The sequence below is a fragment of the Aplysia californica genome, unplaced genomic scaffold (assembly GCF_000002075.1).
Source record: "Aplysia californica isolate F4 #8 unplaced genomic scaffold, AplCal3.0 scaffold00052, whole genome shotgun sequence".
Classification (NCBI taxonomy): Eukaryota; Metazoa; Mollusca; class Gastropoda; order Aplysiida; family Aplysiidae; genus Aplysia; species Aplysia californica.
The window spans coordinates 668,818-693,322 of NW_004797322.1; the positions used below are offsets into that span (position 1 = coordinate 668,818).

The following is a 24,505-nucleotide window of genomic DNA, read 5'->3' on the forward strand; positions in this document are numbered from 1 at the left end:
ACATTTTTATCAGCACCAGTGGGGATATCTGTGAAAATGAATGTTAACTTTTAAGTCCTTTTTAAAATTGAGTGAACGGTTTTGTTGACTACTGTATATGATAACTCAGATAGTGCATCACAGCCTACCGTCCAATATGGTTTAGCGCAATTCAATGTTTTTCACTCAAGTGCAGTTCTGAACTGCTGTCATACTCTTTGTTAAATTGCTATACAGTACAATTCAGTCAACATGAGGTTAATAACTCATGGGCTTCCAATATTGTTTATATGTTCTTCTTTAAGCATTCCGTACCAAAGATAGCCCAGAAATACAAATGAAGAAAATGTCCAGATAGAGCTCAAGCGACTTAAATAAATGTTGTCCATCTGATGAAAGGAAAAAACCCCCACACCTTTATCTTCTATTCAAAAGACAAAGAGTTACCATTTAGTCTTCATTTTCTTCAAAGTATCTATGAATGAAAAAATAATAGGAGCCCAACAATTTGAGTCAGTGGACTTTTTCCATTGCTTAAAATGAATTAAGGACAATGGGTTTTTTTTGTTGCTAAGAGTGCATGAGGATTTTGTGTTTGATTAGAGGGTTTTAAATCTTTTTTTTACCTTTTTATATCTCTCAGACTATTGAGGACCTTGAGCAGAGAGTGAAAGAGGCTAACATTGACATAGCAGTGCGACAGAGCTTCCTCACAGACCCAACTAATGCAGTGCGCAACCTCAAGGTGAGCACATATTAAGAGCATTATAATTCTGTAAGAATTTACGGTAAAATTTGACTTCACCCCCCCACCCCCCTCACTATTCTTAGAATAAATTGAAAAAGTCTTTCACACTTGACCCCATGTATGACTACCCCAACAGAGAGTGGAGGCCCTGGATGTGAGTAGAAGGTCAAGTAAGTTACAAATAGAGGGCCGAAGCTTGACCTTTCCACTTTTTTCATTTTCAGATAAGTAAAGAGCAGGTTGTGATTCTTACTTTGATGCAAATGTCTTCCAATTGCCACGGAACTGTGATTAGATGAAAAGATTGTGTAATAATTTTTAAAGATTTTATGTTACAAAAGTGAAAAACTATGACTCATTCAGAAAATGAAACTGTTGTGGTACGATTATACCGTTTTCTCATTGGTAGCCTGCATTTTAATGAGTTGCCGTTTTACTGGACTATACTTTTGCAGAGACAAGATGCCAGAATAATTGTCGGAGTCTTCTATGAAGATATGGCAAGACGTGTGTTCTGCCAGGTAAGATATTTGGTAAATGTTTTGTTTGTAGTGCAAAAGTCTCCCTTCTGTTTGTCTTTTATAATTGATATTTGTCAAGTAAAATTAAAGTAAACGTGTTCTTGTCCTCTGGTCTCTGTCCGGAAACTTTCTGAAATTTTCAGAATTTAAGTAAATATTGGCATTTTTTTATGCTGTTACTCATTCGGTTTTTTGCTATGATGCAGAATTGTGATATTTTAAAGTCTGTTCAAACATACTATTGTTGAAGATCTCTTTAACTTTACTAGAAATCATTGTGTGCTCATGATTGAGTTTTTTTCAGAGACGAAGCACAAAGTAACAAAGAGAGAGAGAGAGAGAGAGAGAGAGAGAGAGAGAGAGAAAGGGATGGAGGGAATAGAGAGATAGTTTTTACACATAATATGGCCCTTTGTGTGTATTTTATGTGGTATATTTTATTTATAATTAATGTTACAAGATGTGGTGCGTTATTCCTTTTTAAAATCAAATTATTTATGGACTTATAATATACAGCTTACAGTTTCATTTAAAAAAAAACCCATTACGTTTCTGCAGTGCAAACCTGGACTGGGTACAAAGGTTTTATATAAACTTTTGTATGAAAAGCCCACTAAGCTTCTCGTCCTTACTGGCTGCAGCATTGTCTCCACTTTTGTAGCTCAAGCTGCCAAGATGTGGAAACTAGTTGTTGTGAGTTGGTTGTTATTTGTTTTTCTTGTTGTTAAAATTGTTTTGATAATAACATGACAGCTTTTATGATGAATGTCAATGCCTTTGCTATCTTTTAAAAGATTCTACAGAAGGATAGTTTGACTGTTACCGGCATATTATAGAGATGAAACAATAACACTCAAAAGTGATACAGACATGACAGTGATCCAACACGTGATGTGGGTCTGGAATAGACTCTCATTGAAGAATTTGTAACCCCTCAATACTTCTTGCTTGTTAGTCTGTGAAAGTAGAAGCTATGATCTGTATAACATTTCAGAGCAATTCTCCCCCCTTTATATAACAAAAACGAGGAAAGAGTGAGCAATTATAATGTGTTACAATGTGACCTTTTCTTTGCATTCTTTTTTGTTTTGCTTATATAGAAATAAATGCCAAGGGACAAGTTCAGTACGGCTAGCTGAATTCCACACTGTGCTACAAAACAGAGCAATTAGCTGAGTCATCTAACCTCCCTCACAGGGCGCCGCACTCTTGAGAAGAGAGTGGCTTGTGTGGCTCTGAAAACTTTATGCTGTTTGAAAAGCAAGTGAAAGTTCAAAGAAGAAAAAAATGGAACCCTTTTTTTATCAGTTTTGCCCAATTAAAAAAACCAAACTTGTGTAAAAGTTTTTATTTTCTGTTGTTGGTCTGGGTTGCAGTCTTTTTGTAGTTGCTCTTTGTCCCATAATATTATAATTGTTCCTTTAAAAAAATACTTCTCTTTTGTTACATATTATGCAAGCATTCACTATTGTTATCTCAGTTGTATGTAATCGTCATTACGTTGTCGTTAAAATCATCGTTATTGTTTTTAGTATATTATGATCTATAATTATTATTGAAATTCTCAGAGGAAAGAGGCATCTTCTAAAATTAAACCATTGTCTTTTCATTTGACGGAGTCATTTTAGCCAATGAATTTTACTAATTTCTCTTTGTAGCTGTCTTATGGAGGAAGCTCACCTGCTTTGTCAAACAGAGAAAGGTTTCCTACCTTTTTCCGAACTCACCCATCCGCCACATTGCACAACCCCATCAGGGTGAAGGTTTTCGAGAAATTTAAATGGACAAGGATTTCCACTATCCAGGAAACTCAAGAACTGTTCACTTCTGTGAGTAAGATTGTGAAGTTAAAAAACATTTTTCTTGTACATATCAATACCATGGGTGATCTTTGTTTAGGCTACAGGAAGGCTACAAAGCAGTAGTGTGTTATGTTCATTATTATGGTACTGAGATGCAGCAAATCAAGTTGCTCTTTTGTCTGATATGTGGACAAAAAATCTTGACAAAAGTTTAAAAGATTAGAAGTAATGAATGAGGCGCATAAAGAAAGTTTCAATATATCTTTTTCCTTCTCTTGTCAGTTTAACAAAAATAGCTCCCAGGTCCCTTTCTTGCAAGTTTAAGTCATAGGAAGTTCAGATTGGCGAAAGAGAAGCGAAAAGGAAGGCTGGACACTGATAAATATATTCAAAGATTTGTTCTCTCCTCTATTTGAATTACCATAAAAGATGTACCGAAAAATTCTTTTGGAGACATGTATATAAATGTATGTTTAATACTACTTTTGAAGAGTGATGTGCCTTTTATAGAAAGAGCAGGAACAGAGATTGGTCAAACAGAACTTTTTTTTCTCGAAAATGCAATGAAAAATGAAATGAGACATTTTTATCAGCACCAGTGGGGATATCTGTGAAAATGAATGTTAACTTTTAAGTCCTTTTTAAAATTGAGTGAACGGTTTTGTTGACTACTGTATATGATAACTCAGATAGTGCATCACAGCCTACCGTCCAATATGGTTTAGCGCAATTCAATGTTTTTCACTCAAGTGCAGTTCTGAACTGCTGTATCATACTCTTTGTTAAATTGCTATACAGTACAATTCAGTCATCATGAGGTTAATAACTCATGGGCTTCCAATATTGTTTATATGTTCTTCTTTAAGCATTCCGTACCAAAGATAGCCCAGAAATACAAATGAAGAAAATGTCCAGATAGAGCTCAAGCGACTTAAATAAATGTTGTCCATCTGATGAAAGGAAAAAACCCCCACACCTTTATCTTCTATTCAAAAGACAAAGAGTTACCATTTAGTCTTCATTTTCTTCAAAGTATCTATGAATGAAAAAATAATAGGAGCCCAACAATTTGAGTCAGTGGACTTTTTCCATTGCTTAAAATGAATTAAGGACAATGGGTTTTTTTTGTTGCTAAGAGTGCATGAGGATTTTGTGTTTGATTAGAGGGTTTTAAATCTTTTTTTACCTTTTTATATCTCCCAGACTATTGAGGACCTTGAGCAGAGAGTGAAAGAGGCTAACATTGACATAGCAGTGCGACAGAGCTTCCTCACAGACCCAACTAATGCAGTGCGCAACCTCAAGGTGAGCACATATTAAGAGCATTATAATTCTGTAAGAATTTACGGTAAAATTTGACTTACCCCCCCCCCCCCCTCACTATTCTTAGAATAAATTGAAAAAGTCTTTCACACTTGACCCCATGTATGACTACCCCAACAGAGAGTGGAGGCCCTGGATGTGAGTAGAAGGTCAAGTAAGTTACAAATAGAGGGCCGAAGCTCGACCTTTCCACTTTTATCATTTTCAGATAAGTAAAGAGCAGGTTGTGATTCTTACTTTGATGCAAATGTCTTCCAATTGCCACGGAACTGTGATTAGATGAAAAGATTGTGTAATAATTTTTAAAGATTTTATGTTACAAATGTTGAATAACTTTGACTCATTCAGCAAATGAAACTGTTGTGGTACGATTATACCGTTTTCTCATTGGTAGCCTGCATTTTAATGAGTTGCCGTTTTACTGGACTATACTTTTGCAGAGACAAGATGCCAGAATAATTGTCGGAGTCTTCTATGAAGATATGGCAAGACGTGTGTTCTGCCAGGTAAGATATTTGGTAAATGTTTTGTTTGTAGTGCAAAAGTCTCCCTTCTGTTTGTCTTTTATAATTGATATTTGTCAAGTAAAATTAAAGTAAACGTGTTCTTGTCCTCTGGTCTCTGTCCGGAAACTTTCTGAAATTTTCAGAATATAAGTAAATATTGGCATTTTTTTATGCTGTTACTCATTCGGCTTTTTGCTATGATGCAGAATTGTGATATTTTAAAGTCTGTTCAAACATACTATTGTTGAAGATCTCTTTAACTTTACTAGAAATCATTGTGTGCTCATGATTGAGTTTTTTTCAGAGACGAAGCACAAAGTAACAATTGAAAAGTAACATTGTAGATTCATTATGGTAAGAGGCGCTTAGTGGCATGGTAGTACCTTTTTCTTATTTTATTTTAAATCTTTTTTTTAAGTTGAAAAACTGTGAACATGTGATCTGGTATTGTGACACAGGGTTTACCCCCCCCCCCCCCAAATTCCTCCCCTCCTTTTTTATGACTCAGGTTGAACACTTTTCCTTTTCGGCAATTAAAAGTTTGATAAAAAAGCAGAAGAAAGCAGAATCAAAATATTGTCAGCTGACACAGGTGGGACTTGGAACATGCTGACACTCAGCGCTGTGAACCAGCCCTTTAACTCTTTGTATCCGGACAATGAATATACTTGTCACGAGGACAAGGCTGGGGCTATGAGTAAACTCGGAACAGCTATACGGTCACATCAAACAGCTCGTTCTGCTTGTTATTACCAAAATATGCAAATACCGCGATGTTAGCTCTGAATAGTTCAGTTTTCCAACGAACAGCTGTTACTTTGTTTTTGATGGGTGTAAAAGCTTGAAAAATGTCTAGAAAACGCATGTTCACGACCGATGAAGTACTTTAAGAAGTGGCCCTGAATTGTGAGAGTGAAGTAGACTATTCTGATGAAAGTGACTCTGAACCAAGTGCTGTAAATTCAATTTTGAATTAAAATGAACTGGAATTAGACTCATCCAATATTGATTCAGATTATGGGGAAGGGACCAATACTGGAATTTGTGCAGTATCGATGGCTTGAGGTAGATCTGTAAATGCAAGGGGAGGTCGTGTTTGGAGAAGGGGGGCGTGACAATCAGGGTCAAGATGGAGGGTGAAATACATCTCAAAATGTATACAGGGCAATTGATGTAACTTTTAACCAAATACATTTTCATTCAATTTCCAACATAACTGCCAAATTTAATTAAAAGTCTAAGAGTAAATGTGAGAAATACATCACTTTGAAATATACTTCCTGAATTCCAACTCATATTGTGTACGCAGCCCCAGGAAGGGTATGGAGTCGACAAGGGTGCGGTTAGGATACAAAGAGTTAAAGTCTTTTTCCTGAAACAGTGTTTGTTGGAGATGCATGTGAATGGACTACGGTGAACATTCCATCACTAGCTTGTGCCAGTTAAGATGTGCTACTTTCCAGGAAGAATTGTTTTTGGTCTACACTACTAAGGAACAGGAACAACAGTCGGCTTAAGGAACCAGTTTTCCATTGTGTGTTTGGATGTAATTTCGTTCTTTTTAAATTTTTTTTTCAAGTTTTAGAAACAAGAGGGTAAGCCTTATCATCCTAAAACTACAATAATGAGAAATCCTAATATCTGACAAACCTTGCAAAGGTACAGTATCTTTTCCTCATTGTATTTACAGGCATATAAAGAGCGGCTGTATGGCAAAAAGTATGTGTGGTTCATTATCGGCTGGTATCCGGACAACTGGTACAAGATGAAAGACGACCGCCACAACTGTACTGTGGAGCAGCTTGAAGAAGCTTTAGAGGGTCATTTTACTACAGAGGCCATGATGATCCATCAGGAGCCCACAATGACTGATGTGGGTATGGTAAGTACTCATGTTTCTTTTTTCTTTTTCTTTTTCTGCTCTATATTGGTAAGTATAACCTACATGTTTTTTTTTTCCTTTGTCTTTTTTTTTTCATACTGTAAGTTGGTAAGTACGCATGTTTCTTTTTTCCTTTTCTTTCTTTCTTTCCTTTTTTTAAAAACCAGACATAGATCACTTATTCAGGTAGTCAGATGTAACTGACTGGCTGGTCAGACTGAAGTCTCTCACTAAGTAAGAGAAAACACAGAAGGGCAAGTGTGTCGGTACAGAGAACTATAAAAAGGAGTCCCGCTGGGATGGATTCATTACCTCCGATATTTACCTCTCATGACTCATCAAGGTGGGAGAACTTGTGGAAACTTGAGGAAATTGTATGGCTCTCCTTCATTGGTGTATTTGACAGTTTCTTGTTTATTCATAGTATTCTGTTAATGATGCTGCCATAATACCAAGTGGCATCACATCTTAGTTCATTAAAATGCTTCCTTAACTCTTACAAGTTGTAAGAAAAGTTTAGTATGAAACATGAAAACATTAGCGTTTAAAAGGACATTAGCGTTTAAAAGGACAAAAACAGTTCTCAAGCAACAAGCAAACAGTACTATCAAAGTATTCTGAAAGGATTTAGTTTTTAGTGAATGAGAATACAGCTGTAGTAGAGGCAAACAGCTATTTCTGATAAAAAAAAGTAAAACAAAAAATAATAATGCAACATCTAGTCAAAGCACATGGTGGTTTCTAAGAGTTAAAAGAGATAACAATTGCAGCCCTAGGTCTGTTCCAATTGACTATGTTCTTTTTCTGTATTATTATTATTAATGTTTAAAAATAGTTTTATAAGTTTTGTTTTCCTTTTTGAAGTTTAAAGCTGTTTTCATTCCTTTTTTAAAACATGTCCATGCTTTGAAAATCTTTCATTTTAATATACTACTCTTACAATCCAACTTATACTCTTACACTTTCGCCCCCTCCTACCCACCCAGCAGTAATGGGTACCTGACTTCGAGTTGGGGAAGTAAAGTCGGCGTGGAAAAGAACTGGCCACCCTACCACAATATGCCGAAGGCCCAGGAAGTTGTCTCACTAACAAGGCAATCCTCAATGTCCGGATCGGATGCTGGAACAACTTTACTTTACTCTTACACTGGTGCTGTTTTAGGTTTTCTTTGTTCACACAGGTTTCACGCTAAACTCATGCAGTACTATCAAAGTGTTCTTAAAGGAAGGAAGATTTAATGGATGAGGATATAGTTGCAGTACAAGGATCTTTTGCCTCTGGCTGTTGTTTCACTAACAGTATTTTGACTGGCTGGATGACATTGTCTATTCTCACAGACTGCACAGAACTTCACTTCCCGTCTCAACGAGATCCTGAACACATCAGACACAAGTCTTATCACTGGCTATCCTGAGGCTCCCCTTGCCTATGATGCTGTTTGGGCTGTTGCCCTAGCATTCAATAAAACTGCTGCAAAGTAAGCCTTCAATTTCATTATAAGTCTTTCTGTCTCTATAGGCCTAGTAATAATTTAAGCCTAATAGGTCACTTTTAAGCACAAGTGTGCTGTCCAAAAAAATTCCGTTTTTGAGAAAATCGAAGGTAAAGTTTTTGCACCTTGTTCAGTTTCTTTAAAAGATAAGGAGAGTTTTCTCTAGAACCGAACAAATATACACACCAATAAAACCAAACTTCTCCTGTAGGTAGGGCAATGCCCACTTTTGGTGTAGGTCAAGATTTCTGGAAACCCCTGAAATATGTGTTAGCTCGCTTGTCCTTACAATCGACCAAGTATTGTTTCCAGTATTTCATAGTAATAAATGTATAAGACTTCTAATTGTGTCAAAGTGTTTCTAAGTAAAATAGATTTAGTGCAAAGGAGTTTTTAAAGGATTTGAATGAAAAAGTAAGCGAGCATGGCTTTATTTACATTTTTCCCCCCTATGTGTAATTGAAGGGATAATTTCCATTTCAGTTATTATTACATCTTTATGTACATTTTAATTCATTCATTTGTTTCTTTTTACTATTGTAGACTGGCAGAACGCAATATGAAGCTGGAGGATTTTGACTACTACAATGAGGAAATCACAGATGCTATCTACTCTGCCATGAACTCCACCAAATTTCTCGGTATCTCAGGAAATGTGGCTTTCTCCTCAAAGGGAGACAGAATTGCCTGGACTCAGATTGAGCAGTTTATTAGTGAGTGTATTGAGGAATACAGTATTTGTTCCTTTGGTGCTTTGAAGGTCCTTCAGTTTTGTCCCCTCTTTTTATTTGTTATCTTTACATTTTCTCTTTCTTTTTTTGTTTATTTTTTCCTCTTTCCCCTCTTTAACTCTTTAACCATGCGTTCCCGCGTAATTCTCTATCGTGTTTGTGGAAATGCAACCCGACATATTACGTTTTTAAAAACGCTTGTTTCGTGTCAAATTTATCAATAAAACACTACCCAGACGTAGAATTCATTTATCTTTGACTTTCGGGTCAAACTAAAGGTTTGTTAGCTTGTACTTTTTTATATTCAGCCTGTACCATAATACAATAATAACTTCGCATCGGATGGTGGTACCGTCTAGCCATGGTTACGGACCTCGACTACCGGACGCTGCCACCGTCCAGACATGGTTGAAGAGTCATACATCTCCACTCTATATCTGTCCATAATCGCAGCTGTTGGTGGGTATTCTGGTGTGGTGTGCTCCTTCTTTCCTATCAAATATCTATCATCCTTATCTCCCCTCCTTTTTTGGGTTTGTTACTCTCTTGTAACACCTCTAATCTTCGGCGCTTATATGACCTTATTGTGTTGCAAGTGTCGTAAAACACTTACTAAAAAAACCCCCAAAAGACTAATCGCAGCTGGTTGGTGGGTGACACGAGTAGGTTGTACTTCTTTTCTTTCCACTCTGTTGTTTCTTTGTCTTTATTGCCTTTATCCTAGCATCAAATGATTGTTTTTGTGTCAACGTGCTTCTCTTTACTCTTGGAAAACTGCTCTCACTCTCCCTTTAATGTTCCAGTCGTGTAGTTAACTTCTTCTACTTTTTTTCTGCGATGCTGATTCAAATGCCGCTAGTAGAGTTCAAGACAGACTAATCCTGATGGACTAATGATTACAATAAGGTCAGAATTGCCAAATTAGGCATAAGGTTTGTTTCAATTTCTTTTTACATATATATTTTATCTAAACAGTATATCAGTCTGAAACTGATATAGAACAAGGAAAACCGTATCGAATTTATGAAGAGACACTTTGAACATGTGGTGCCTAATCTTTTTACGGGGCAATCATAACCATGGAGTCAATAGAATTTCACAGCATTGTCATCCTATTCTGTTAGCGGCAAAATGTGGCTGGTTTTGCGATGACTCCATAGATGGCTTTACAGCAAAATCTCTCCGTACTTTTCATCCATAGCTTCTATCTCGTTCCACCATCTTTTCCTTTCTTTCTCCTTCCTTTGTGAGCTTTTTGTCTCTGTTTTGCCTGTCTGACCTTTTCTTTTCTCTTTTACTATTCTTTTTTGCTAATTTTCTCATGATCCTGTTATCTTCAGCTTCACTTGAGTCTGTTTTTGATGAAGCCTTGACTCCTCTTCTGAGGGTGACAGAATAGTGTTCACCTACTGATATGATTGTTGTTGAATATATTGACATGGTAAAATGCTACATCTTCTTTTGTCCATTTTTTTCTTTCACAGTATTTATTTGATCAGTTTTTCACCCTCCTCTAAAAATATGAACTTTTTTTTTCTCAAGATGGTTCCTATGTGAAGCTGGGAATCTATGATGCTGTGGCAGACAGTCTTACCTGGTATAATAAGGAGAAGTGGCTAGGTAAGTTTTTATGCACATACTTCACATCTCCCAAAATTTCTCTTTTGTGCAGCGAATGTATATATGTTACTTTGATATTTTACTTCTGGCAATATTTGCACCTCTAACCTGCAGACACAGTCATAAAACCTTGGTTTTCCCCTTGAATGTTCACTTGCAAACTTGGAGAGTGATGGAGAACAAGAGCATCAGTTATTTCCATGAACTCATTTCTACAATCTTTGTGTAGCTTGCTTTGGCCCAGTTATCCAAATATATGGCGTCAACATCGTGAGAACTTGTTTCATTTGTGCTTGATTTCTCAGGTGGGCGTCCTCCGCCAGACCACACCCGAGTCATCGACCACCTGCGAGTTGTGTCCCGCACTTTGTACTTCTCCATGTGTGGACTAGCCGGTGTTGGCATCCTTGCTGGTCTTTTCTGCCTGGTCTTCAACTGGTTGCATTTCAATAGACAGTAAGTCCTTTTTTTACTCTTAGATTTAGTGAAATTTTGGACAATGACAAGGACAAACAATACTGGATTGACCTCACAGAGAACTTTGTCAGGCTCATCTACAAGAGCAGGGAGTAGGGAGTAGTCCTAACCGAATTATTAATTATGTAATGGCTGCTCTGAACATTTGTACCGACTGGATGAAATGCTTTTGTTTTGGACAGGCTATTTTGTTTATGGCTGCATTTGTAAAAGAAATCAAGACTATTTATGAGGCAGCATGGTGAAATTAGACGCTCGTCAAAATAATGACATTGAAGAAACTGGCATTTTTCTGCCAGTTTGGCAATTTTTATTGAATTCTTGTTTTTTGGCTTAGCACCATTGTTGTGCAATTAGGAACACATTGCTGGGTTGTTTTACTAAAAAAAACGTTGATTAAAGACACAAAAAATGTAAGTTTTCAGTTTTTCAGGAACTTTCAAGATATGGAAATAACCAAACTTTAGTGGCCGTTTTCTGGCTAATTTTACCTTTGAAAACAGGTAACCCCATCTTCTTCAATCTCAAATATCTTTCCTTCTATTAAAAATAGATGGACATTTTTTTTTCACCTGAACAAGCGTTAAGATGATACCATTAGCTCCACATGCCTAAAAATTGATGAGCGCTTGATTCCACCATGTCGTGACACATTTGTTCTTAGTACCAAGTTCTTTAGAAGGCCATATATAGATACAAGGATGATTTACCTATTGTTCATAATTTTCATAAGGACTCGGCCATATTGAAAAGTGACCTATATTGGAGTCTTAAACTGAGCATTCCATGTTTTTGTTTGTATTTAAAACAAGAATTGAGAACATTTCTTTTCAATTCCAAATTTCTATGATGGCTTTATAGGGTTGAAGAATGAAAGTCCATGCTTTGCTTTATCAACAGCATCATGACAGCACTATCAATGCTTGTCTACCATCTACCAGGGGTGTTTGTAGTGCAGTTACGCTCCTCACCTTGCTTTCTAAAGATGTGAATTCAATTCCAACTTGTGAAAGATATATATTCATTATGTATGGAGTGTCTTCATCTTTCTATGGGGCTGTATTTCACACATCCCAGGCAGGCTGGGTCGAAGCAGCTTTTCTCATACAATTATTTATTTTGTGTCAATAGGGCGCAAAAAATTCATAATCATTAATGCACGTATGGATCAATAGATTATATAGCAGTGACAACATTTGTGAGGCATCATAGTGAAATGAGACGCTAGTCAAAAAATGAAATTAAAGAAATCAGCATTTTTCTGCGGTTTGACAATTTTTATCAAATTTTAGTTTTTGGACTCATTGCCTTTTGTCCCATTACAGACCCATTTCTGTGTGGATTTTACTGAAAAATGTTGATTAAAGGTATAAAAAATGTAAATTTTTTTTCCAAGGAGTCTCAGGCTTTATACCGTATAGAAGTCACTAAACTTTGGCAGCCATTTTAGCTCTAAAACCAGCCAATCCCCACCTCCTCCAATCGCAAATTATCTTAATACTTCTATTGAAGATAGTTGCCTTTTTCATCAAAAGCTAGGTTTATGAACAAGCTTTAACATAATACCAATAACTTCACATGCCTAAAAATTGATGAGCGCCTAATTCTTTTGCGTTGTGACACATTTATCTTCCAGGTGTGTTGCGTTCTCCCAGCCGGCCATCAATAATCTGACCGTTCTTGGCTGCATTATTTGCCTGGGTTGTATTGTACTGCTGGGACTGGATGGCAAGTTTGTCTCGGAGCAGACGTACCCTGTCATTTGTCAGGTAAATGGATATTGTTCTTGACGGATTATGATGTCCATTTTTGTTAATGTCTGTTTTACTTTGAAGGGGTAGGCCCTAATGCTTATAATTTATAAAGAACATTATTTGGTTCTTGTACAGGCCACAAAGGGAATCAGACATTTTATTTAGGAAAAGCTAAAACATGTGGATCACCCTTCACCCCCCACTCTCGCACAAACACACAGAACTATGTTTAATACCATAAGTTCATAAATAGGAGGGCCATAGCGGTCATCATAAAATGCAACATTTCCCTTGTTTAGCAGTTCCAGAGACTTTTTTCTGTCCATTTGTTAGCGTATCCGCTCTTTGTACGCACACACAGGATCACTAAAATGAATGACGTACAGGTCCTTGCCTAGAAATTGCTCCTTTTGAGACAGTGACCCCACCCTGTCCCCACATTTCAGTGTAAAGCTTGTCGATTTCTTCCCCCAGCTGTCTAGAAGTCTCCACGTGAGTCTCGCAAAAATGCTCACCCCATCTCTTGAATCATGTTTCTTAGGCGAAAGTTAAAGTGTGGTGTTGAGAAAAATATGTCAACTTTTAAATGGTTTAGGTGTATGCTGTAAATTCCTTATTATTTTTTTGACCCACTTTAGGCTTACATCAAAGAAAACATGTCGGAACCTTAGTTTACAGGGACTTTTATGAGTGGGCTTTTAGATGTTGTTGGTGGCTTAACTTTTTGACTGACTCGCATGAAAGACCCCGAAAGATTAAACAGGGCGATTTGTTTCTATCCCGTTTTAACCACAGGCAGACGAAAGTGAATGAGCTATAGTGATAATCTCTTATGCTTCTCACAGAGAAAATCAACTGGTTAATGTAAGACTCGGCCATAGGCTGTTTTGAAAAATGACGTAAAACAGAGTCTTATACTGAGCAGCCAAAATGTTCTCCTTCCTAACCAGTGTGATTTACTATTTCTTAATTGGTGTCTGGTATCAGAAATGGTCAATAAATGTATGTTCAGACAGGAACTATAATTCATCAAGACTTGAAATATCGTGAAAAATTCCTGGGAATACTTAGACCAAATGCCAGCTTTGTGAGATTAATCATTACTTAAAAATTTGCTCATATACACAGATAAGGATACTTTAAAAAAAATACATTCTCACCGCTGTCTGTGTCTCTCAGAAAAATTTGTTATGTGGAAACTTTCGGTCCCATTGCCCTAGAAGCCTTCTATCGGAGCAGATATATATGACTAATTTATCTCCTTGATTTTCAATGTCATTTTCTTTTTTCTACTTTTTCAGGCAAGAGCTTGGCTTCTGAGTCTGGGCTTCACCCTGAGTTATGGTTCCATGTTCTCTAAGATCTGGACGGTGCACCAAATGACTACCACTCGCAAGAAGGAGAGAACAGTAAGCAGGAGAAAAAAATGCAAAATAATAGGAGAAAGTAATGAGGAGAGAGAGAGAAAGGGAAAGAAAGAAACAAACAAACAAAGAAGGAAAGAAAAAAAGAAGGAAATGAAGGGGGATAGAGGAGAGGTGAGAAGAGAAAGGAACCTATATCTATGCAGAAGAGAGGTGAATGAGGAAGAAAGGCAATGAAGCAGATTTTACCTCTCTGCCTGTTACTTCTTTTTCTAAATGTGTTGATGGTCCTGATAAATATAAGATATTGTTATATGAATAAGGTAAGAAAATAAAATCAGAGTAAAGGCACCTGGTCTCAGTCAGGGAATTTGTACCTCAATAGAAAATGTAGTACTACAATCAAGCATAACATGATAACAAGCTCAGATATTGGCATATCATTGCAGGTCGTTCTTTTTGAGCTTGGATTAACACTTTCCGTCCATGCAGCGCATAGAGCACACAACATTTGCCCCCACGAACCAGGATGCAGATGGAGTACATCTGTACTATACCCGTATCTCGGCAAAAATTATATCCCTATCATTATGAGATTTTCAGCATTATGAGAAAACAGAGCCTGATGATCACATCACGAAAAAGGAATTTGCAATCAGATCTGAAAATATTAGATCTAGCACATTCATCACCGCAATTCTCATCACGGCGTTGTGTAAAGCAGCACTCATGACTGGTCTACTCGACATAAAAAAATAAAATTACTCCAGTTTTACAAACAAACTAATTTTTGCCCTTAAAGGCCACTCAAACCATTCAGAAAGGAAATTATAACTATAGCAAGAGCGCATTCTTAAAAAGGAGATCATTCCTACAATGTTTTTGTTGCTATATCACATCGTCACCGATCGGCGTCACGCAAGGGAAAGGGACGCCTTCTTACCATTGCCGATCAGTGTTAACTAGACTTTTCACAGATAACAACAGTGTACTTCACCTAAAAGTTGTTCCCATCAACATAACTTAGTTTTTTGCTCACCTGAGCTGACTAACCATGGTAAGCCCCTTTTACCAACATTTGGTTTACTTACACGCAAATCAAAATGTTTTCATAACTTGGCTCTTTGTGGACCAGAGTTCAATATCCACTGTAAGCCCCTGTTACTAACCCTAACTGATTTACTTTTATGCAAACCAGACAAACCAAAATTTATTTTTGTCTTCAGGGTGTTCAAATTTGGGAGCTGTTCACTGTCCTGGCCATCCTGATGTTACTTGACGTAGGCGTTCTTACAGCCTGGCAAGTGCTTGACCCACTTCAGCGACAGTTGGAGACGTTTGCCCGTGTGCAGCCCACCAACACAGAGGAGGATATAGAACTGAGACCTCAGTTAGAGCATTGCCACTCGGAGAACCTCAATGTCTGGCTAGGTGAGTGTCTACATGAGGCTGATTATTGTTGCTGTTATTGCTATAGAAGGGTCTAAATATAGCGGATTGTTGTTGTTGTTGTGATAGAAGTGTCTTTAAAGAAGAGCTTGTTGCTGTTGTTGTTGATGTTATTGTTGTTATTGAAGGGTCTACATAGAGCAGATTGTTGCTGTAAGTATGGTATAGATCCAGTATTACATGAACTTTTGATCATCAGTCCAGTGCCATGAAAGGGTATGTGTTCAGGATTTGTTCCACTGTTCTTGTTTTCTCCCACACAGTGCCAATAATACAGAAATAGTAGTACTTTTGTTAGATGGGGGGGGGGGGGGGGGGGGGGGGGGGGGAGGCGAAGTGAACCCTGCGTTGACCATGCCGTCTTGATAAAGTCGAACAACATTTTGTGCTACATATAGGTGATGTAGTGATCAGGGAATGTTATTTCCTTTTTCTTTTCTTTGCATTGTCCAACAACCCTTCACAAATTTTATTTTTCTCTTTCTCTTTAGGAGTCCTGTTTGGTTACAAAGGTATTCTTCTGATCTTCGGCATCTTCCTGGCATATGAGACTCGCAGCGTGAAGCTTAAACAGGTCAACGACAGTCGCTTTGTGGGCATGAGCATCTACAATGTTGTGGTCAGTGACACCTATTACTTTTCAAATTTCTTTAATTATGGTATTTATTAACGAATGTTGGTTTCTTTTCTAAGGGCTTATTTCCTCCAAAATTTGGCATTATATATTCAACCCCTTCCCTGTACGAAGTGCATTCCTGGTACACCCTGATCGTTCCTCCACTCCTATGTGCACTGTGGGCATTGGCTATCTGGTATGCCCTTGAAAACCTGTGATTAGTATCTTATTTTAATTTAGGAAATTAAAAACTTAATCTGTTATGAAATTTAAATCTGATTGTGGTCGAAATCATTTTGTCATCCATCTTACAAAATTTATTCTCTGTGGAAAACTAAGTGCTCTGCCTTCTAAATGACCTCTTTTTGTCTAGAATAGTATTTTTGTTAAATTATCTTCAGTTTGTATCTTGTGAAATTACATATATACAGTCGAACCTGTGTAAGACGGCCACCCATTGTCAAGGAGAAAAGTGGCCGGATAAGACAGGTGGCCGTCTTAGGCAGGACTGATCAAGATGAAGAAAACAAACCATTCCTTTCTGAGGTCCCGACCGAAGGCAGCCGCATTGTTGTTGTTGTTGTTGTTATTGTTGTTGTTGTTGTTGCTGTTGTTGTTGTTGTTGTTTTCGCTGTGTTTTTTTTTTCTTTTGTTTGCTGCTTTTGTGCAAAGGCGACAACAAAACGAAATGTGTCAGACAAGGAAGACCGAGTGCTATGGTAAAACAAATACATGGGTCGCCACCACTTGGAGAACGAGCGACGCTTCTGTCACAAGCTAATGTTGACGTCCATTGTTACTTTGTTACAGACTGGGTAAACAGTGACCTCTCATCTCACTTGCGATTTGTGTATGAGTTCTGGGCGGGGCTTATGGATTATGAGGGATCACACTCTTACCTCACCAGTAGCTGAAAATTTGTTACCTATTGGTAAACAGTGGGAGGGGCCAACGCAACACGATCTGTTGGAGGGACTACCTAACAACAACGACAGACGATTGGATTATGATGGTTCACCCACAACGCCAGGGGCCAAAGCACAATTTATGACAAAACATAATGGAGTCACTAAGGTGGCCAACTAAAACAGGTGTTATTGCCCGGTGTGATAGGGGTTGTGTGTTAAGATAAGATGGCCACGGCCGCGTTGGACAGGTGCCCGTTTTATACGTTGAATTATGTAGAAAAAAACGCAAGGGGGGAAACGGAAAGTGGCCGTTTGTACAGATGGCCGTCTTATAGAGGTGGCCGTTAGGGCAGGTTTGACTGTATATTTACATTTTGTGCAGGCCTACAATTATAAGAAAAGTTTTGAAGGTGTGTGGGGTTGGGGAATACAATGACTCAAACTGTTTCTATTACATGGTAGCAAATATTTTACTTGGGTGTTAGTGTTAGTGATTTGCTTTTTCTTTATGACATTATTGTGCTACGCTCTCTCTCTCTCTCTCTCTCTCTCTCTGCAAATTGACATTTGACCTTTATTTGATGACCAGGTTCTCTGTGTGATCACCGCCCCCATCTCGCTGATCATCGGCAACCAGGAGGATGCAACTTTTGCTTTTGTCTCACTGGCCATAATCCTGTGCAGTTTTCTATCTATGGGACTCATTTTTGTACCCAAAGTAAGTCCTTACATTCTGCTGTAATATATTAATTTTGTACACTTGGGTGTGGTTACGGGCGGGATTTAGGGAGGTGTGCAGGAAGGCACAATTTAAGACTAAATTTAGCTGCGTCTCTGCAATTGGTTCGGTGAACTTTAAGACTAGCTGCTTCTTTTTTATGTTACTGCTTGCCAAACAAACCATGTACAGTGTTTCTTTTAAGCTATGTTCATCTTTGACACTCATCGTATTTTTCCACCCCTTTTCACCCTTCTCCTATTTAAAGCACTTACTTTACCCGCTAAGCGTTTTAAATTTGTCCACGGTAATATTTTTTTGCTTTCTTGTGCAGTTTTTTTTTCTTTTAGTAGTGTGAATCAGATACAGTGGCTTTGGGATGGGAGTGTTTATGGGGACATAAAACATAGATATATATCTACAATTATAGTTTTCTTTACTTGTAGTCCAGCAGCTGAGAAACATAAGCATTATCTTTCAATATATCAAGCTTAGTTACATTTTGTTACATAGTTGCACAGCTTGCCTCTAACCAAAAATGGGGATGGAAATTTAGCATCATTAATCCTTTGAGCCCTAGCCATAAGTACACCGGAGGCGCATTAAATTTCCTATATTATGCCTAGCCACAGGTACACCGGTGAGCGAGACCCTACCCCAAACCTGGCTCATCTGGGATTATGCATGAACAAAAAACAGTGTTACTACACAGGACATTATTCATTATTTTGAAGATCTGTCTGAATGAGACACTGGTGGTAGTGGCAAGGGCTACCCTGATAGGCATATGGGATGTGGTCCTGACGATCATATGAATGTTAGTGATATATCGCTGAGGAGCTCAGGCAGAGGGGGGCGTAGCCTCAGGGGCTCAGGGCTCAAAGGGTTAATGGGGCATCTTATTTGGGAGTTTCTCATCATCCAATGTGTCAACACAGGTTTTTAGTGGATATGATATCGAGTTTTGGATTCATTTCTTTTCGAACAGATTATGGAAATCATAAAGCACCCACAAAGAGACGGACAGGAAGTGAAGAGTCTAACGGACTCGCTGGTCAGCCGAGAGGAGGAGGAGAGACATCAGAAGATGTTGGGGGAAAATGAACAACTAAAGAAACAAATAGCTGAGGTGTGTATATGGGCAGGCTGAATGAAGATGTTGTTGGTGGATGTTTGGAAGCTGAGTGATAAGGTTAAGTTTTTTTAATCCGCAAGGCATACTTTACTTTAAGTGGGCATGCGCTTTGAGGTAAGTATGCATGCTTTCAGCAAAAGTACATGACCCAATAAAACAAAATGATTAAACATTCAGCTTTCTTACATGCTCCACTACTCATGCCAGTGCACCAAATTAAATGCACACATACACACTCTCATATACACACATTTTCAACTCAATGTTTACTTCTTTTTATTATTGTTGACAAATGAGATATTTTTGTTCTCATTGCATCTGATTTGTTTGCTTAACATTTACTTCGGGGTATAATTATAATGAGAAAGAATTTTTGTCGAGGAGATGGCTGTATATTTTGGGTGCTGAAAAGAGAAGCCTCGGTTTGTTTCTAAAGGCATTCTTGGTTTTTTATGTTCTCTATATTTATTTATATTATATTTATATAATGTTAACTTTTCAACCAATCATTTTATATTTCTGGTCAATCTGTCAAATAAAAGGAATTGTGGCCTCTGCTTTGGCTGATGAGACAGTTCTGAAAAAAAAAATTAGCCACATTTGCCATTCTTGTCTTCTTTTGTTTTTTTAGATGGAAGATCGAATCCGTGAGCTGAACCAAAAACTTCAGGACAGGACCCGTCAAAGGCACTCGGCCACATCCACCACGACCACCGTCACATCAACAGCCCCCACCAACACTGTGTCAATGATTGTGCCAGCGCCAGGTGGTGTGCCTGTAGGTATCTGTAGACCAATCAACAGCGGCCACGTGCTAGTCGTAGACCCTATGATCACGGAACACCCGCCTAGCGACAAAGCCAAACATCTCATCTTCGCTGACACTGCCGACACGGTAACATCAGCTAGACAGTTTGCTGCGATGACAAGCTCTCACCAGAATCTCACAGACTGCAGTCCTGTAGTCGCTGACGCTAATTCCGACTCGGGTCTCGCGTCGGAGACTTATGGAAAAAATTCCTACGGGAAAAAAGTTTCTTACCCTGATAGTTCGGATATCATTGAGACTATGGGTTGAGGACTAAAGGTTTGCTACTTTCATGAAAATTTGAGAAAGTTTCAGGTTTAAGCTATCTGGTGAGTTCAGTGTTCTGGAATAAGTCTTGGGGGGCTCTCATGGCCTAGAGGTTAAGGTGTTGGCCTCTCATTCAAAGGTCCCGGGTTCGATTCCGGGTAGCGACCAAAAAAATTTTCTTCTCTAAAATTGTCTCCTTTCACATCCTTTCCTGATCTCTAACAATGTTCTGTTGTCTGCTTTCATTTCCACTTTCTGCCCCCACCCCCTCACCTCCTTTGCCCCTTCCTCTGGGCTCCTGACTCTTTCTGCAGCCTTTCTACTGTTACTCCTTGGCTCCTCCTAACTGCTGTCTTTCTGCCACACCCCTGATCTTCTGGTAGGAAAGATCTACACCTAGCCTTCTCGGACAAGGGCGAAAAATCTCGGAGGGCCCGTGTGCAAGTTGCGCACGTTAAAGATCCCTTGGTGGTCTAAAATCGATAAGAGTAGGCTTCGGCCGCCACCCGGGCAAAATTCAAAATTTCCTACCAACGAAAATGTATTAGGTGTGTCCCGCGCGCTCATATGACCTTATGCAGTTGCGAGCGCCGTAAAACCCTATACTAAACAAACAAACAAACAATAAGTCTTGTGTTGTGATTTTATAGATCTTGTTTTTCTTACAGAACATGACTTCTGCATTTCTTGTTGGGAACCGTATCATTAAGTAACTTAAGACGCTGGTAGCTCCAATGAAAAACCTGAAAGATATTTAAATTGCGGATGAACCTGTAAAGGAAACTTTCTTTTACACAAAATCTGAACTTTTCAGGTAGGTACTGTTGTGATAAGGTGATCATGACCTTCAGGGAACAAAGTTATTTGTTTTTATTTTTTTTCCCTCGAGTTATTAGGACGTGTTTGATGACTGCATAAAAAAAAAAAAGATCTCTTCTTTAGTATGAGGGTCCAATTTGCAGAATATTACTTTATTTCCTAAGGACATGATTGTTGTTGAAATAGACAACATTTACTTTTCAAATGTCTTTGACAGGTAACCACAATGCAGGCGTTAGAAACAATCTAAGCCAACTCATGACTTTGAACCAACTCATGCTTAGTGGCTCTGAGAATCTAATGTAATAATAAAAAAATCATATAATAGGCCTATAGGCTGTTCCTTACCTTTCTACTTTTGTCATAACTAAATGAGCATTATGATTCGTTTCATTCTCAGTATGTTTTGATGGGTTGTGCAATATTTTTAGAATTTTTCAAGTACTTGTACCTTATATTATATTCTTTCTGTACATAGTCTACCTGTAGTTTAGTAGTTTGTTTCTACTCTTGTATTGTAAATGGTATTCTGATTAACTCTTTATCTCCGGCAAGCCGCTCTCTGTGGCTCGCGGTCGGAACCACTGTGCGAGTGAGAAACTGACAACGGCTTGGGCGCATTCCTTTATAAGGACTCCGACATCAAATTACTTTTCGGCAAAGTCACTTATACTGCAAGTTCATTCGTTAGATGAAATACTATCAAGATAAGTTTGCTCGTTTTGATTTCTTAACCCTTTTAATGACGTTTTTGTCATTTTTAGATTTAGCATCAAAAAGGGCCCCGGCATAGTGGGTTAACCCCCCTCGAAGAAAAGAGTTAGATCTTAACCTAGTCTGGAGGTTTATTTGATCATGATGCAAACATTTTTTGTTGTTGTAATCAAGTTTGTTTTATGATAGCAGTAGAGGGATTTGGGGCGTCACTCATCAGAAGAAAAAAAATCAGTCCAAGAAAGGTTTCCTTTGCTCCACTGTCCGGTACCGTGTACCAAAAGAACTGGAGTGTTTTTGAGAATAAACAGTTGATGTGAATGGATTTTAAAACTTCAATATTTGAAGTACAATTACCAATTTGTACTCACTATTCTTCTTTTGAGTCCAAAGTGTGACTTGTCTTTCAACATTCTAGTTTGTATATTTATTTTGTGTGTAGCTGAATTTTCAATAAAAATGTGACATTTCAGCAAAATTATATTTATTCTGTTGAATAGGTAGAGTGAATATAATGACTTTGATCAGTGATGATCAATATGAAATTTGAACAACATAACAGCTTCAGTCAGAATATTGAGTTGGCCTAATACTACATTTTTATTGCTCTTGCAAGAGTGTTTCGTAAACAACTTTTTAATTTAGAAGAATCTAAAAAATTATTCCCGATCACCATTACATTTTTAGTCTAGATTCATAATATTTGGCAATAAGATGTCCAAACAGAACTAATTTGAAGTTGTTATGTGTCCTACTTCTTCAGAAAACCAGCAAAACTGATAAAGGAAATCAAAATAAAAAGTTTGGAGGGAGGACAGAGAAATTGTTAACTTTATGAGATATTTTATAATTTAAATGTAGCAGCAGTAGCTCTATTTAAGTCCAATCTTGACAACAATTAAGACAGCTTCTCTTGTCTTTTGAGTAAAAAATAGCTATTTGGACTGCAAGTGAGAGACATCAGTTTTCATAATGCGCATCATCACAGAAAATAGAATGTAATTGAAATTTACAGTGCAGACACTGTTGTCCGTAAAGACTTGAAGATGCATACTCTTCCACTGCACATTTTATGCGATCATAAAAAAGCAGTTTTATGTAATGTGAAGTGGAGGTGACTAAAGGCTTAGAAAATTGGATGATTTTACTGTACTCTGGGCATTGCTCTGTGTTTGGGGAAATTTTCATAACAAAATTATCTGCTGATAAAATCAGTGAAATCATGTTCACCTTGTTTTTATTTGACTGTTTCCAAGTGTACAATCTTTTTCAAATCTTCTCTTTTGCTTATCTTCCTATTGGAAGGAATATTTCAATGTGCTCAGTGTCGCAAAAGCCTCATAAACTAACGTGATTTTTTTTCCAAGTTTTTAAGCTGAATTGATATACAATGTTTTTCTTTCTTTTTTGCTCTCTGTGTGACAGCATTATCTTGAGTATACCTCATATCTTTGGTTGTGTAAATATATTTTCTTGAAATTGTTTTATGTGAATTATACAAATTACATTCAGCAAAAGAGCTTATAGTTAAGTTTATTCATAGGTGCAGTGATTATATTATCCTAGTCCTTATTGACTGTTTTCTAAGATCAAAATCAATGTTTTAGATCTTTTATTTGACCTCATTTTTTTCCAAACAGTATTTTCATTTGTAATTTATTATTAGAGTAGGCTGCCGTATGCGATGGGAAAATAACAACCAACCTGATAAATATTTTATAAACTGTGACTGTTTTGTCTTTTGAATTTAATGAGATTACATCTGATGTTTGTCCAGGAATTAAATCTTAGTTTGTGTTTCACTTTTTAATGCAGGAAGAGGAGTAGATGTAAACATATTTACCGATTGTTAATGAATCTTGAAATTATAGACTTTCTGACTGATGATACATTGTTGAAATTTTGGACACTATTACTATGTTCATGTTTGATAATAAGTTTAGATCTAGTTCCTTGATGAAAGGATTGAATGAAACAGACTTTACTTCAAATAAAATGATTTTGAAACTAGAATTCCTCACACTTGTGTATTTTTATATATAATACATTTAAAATTCCTTTAAAATTATTATTATTATTACAATGCATACTGACTCCTGAGTTTTACTGAGAACCTGCAAGTCAACCTCAGCAATGGTTACAGAACAAGCAAAAAAGAGTCAATCTATTTCTTTCAGGGTGAGCATAACACTGTTGAAATGTCTCACCTGCAATATGATTTACTTCATGCATAGTGTGTGTCTGTGTTTGTGCGTGCGTGTGTGTGTTTGTGTATGTGTGTGTGTGTGTGTGTGAGAGAGAGAGAGAGAGTGTGTGTGTGTTTGTGTGTGTGTGTGAGAGAGAGAGAGTTAATGTATGAATATGTGTGCATGCGAGAGAGAAAGAGTGGGTGTGCGTGTGTGAAAAAACAAAAAACATAAAGCATCAATACTACGGCACAACTGACTATTCAGTTAGAAATGAAACAGCAGGCCGCCAATATTAAAAAATGAACTTGCTCAGTTTGAAAAATCTCTAAGTTTGAATCCAAGCCGGATCCAAGTTGTTGTCGTAGTTCTTTCTAACCACAAAGTAGAGCTTTTGCCTCCTGGCACTGTGAGCTTACAAGGTCAACCCGTTCATTCAAATATCATTAAATGTGTGTAAACATGTATAATCATAAAAGTGGTTGTAGTAGTAATAGAAGTAGTAGTAGTAGAAATAATAATAATAATAAGGGAGTGCTTATTTGGGCCACATATGGCCTAAATAAGGTAAGGGAGGGGGGTTTAGCTTATTTAGGCCACACATGCTCAAACTACCAGGGGACACCCTTTTAAGGCAACTGAGTTCGTTCCACTTTCATAATGGTGCACCTTTCTCATTTAGTAC

General features: G+C 37.6%; 1 protein-coding gene across 1 annotated transcript; it reads left to right on the top strand.

Moving 5' to 3' along the window:
• Positions 1 to 1,806: 1,806 nt before the first annotated feature.
• On the top strand, positions 1,807 to 20,290 carry LOC101860389 (gamma-aminobutyric acid type B receptor subunit 1; the record flags this gene model as incomplete). Its single annotated transcript, XM_005092746.3, is given in 16 exon segments — positions 1,807 to 1,941; positions 2,907 to 3,077; positions 4,254 to 4,355; positions 4,814 to 4,879; positions 6,570 to 6,761; positions 8,100 to 8,239; positions 8,798 to 8,967; positions 10,528 to 10,605; positions 10,911 to 11,061; positions 12,719 to 12,851; positions 14,138 to 14,245; positions 15,427 to 15,631; positions 16,141 to 16,268; positions 17,763 to 17,891; positions 18,880 to 19,020; positions 19,658 to 20,290. Coding segments are annotated over 16 exon segments (2,496 nt in total), but the record flags the coding sequence as incomplete, so codon positions are not given.
• Positions 20,291 to 24,505: the final 4,215 nt, after the last annotated feature.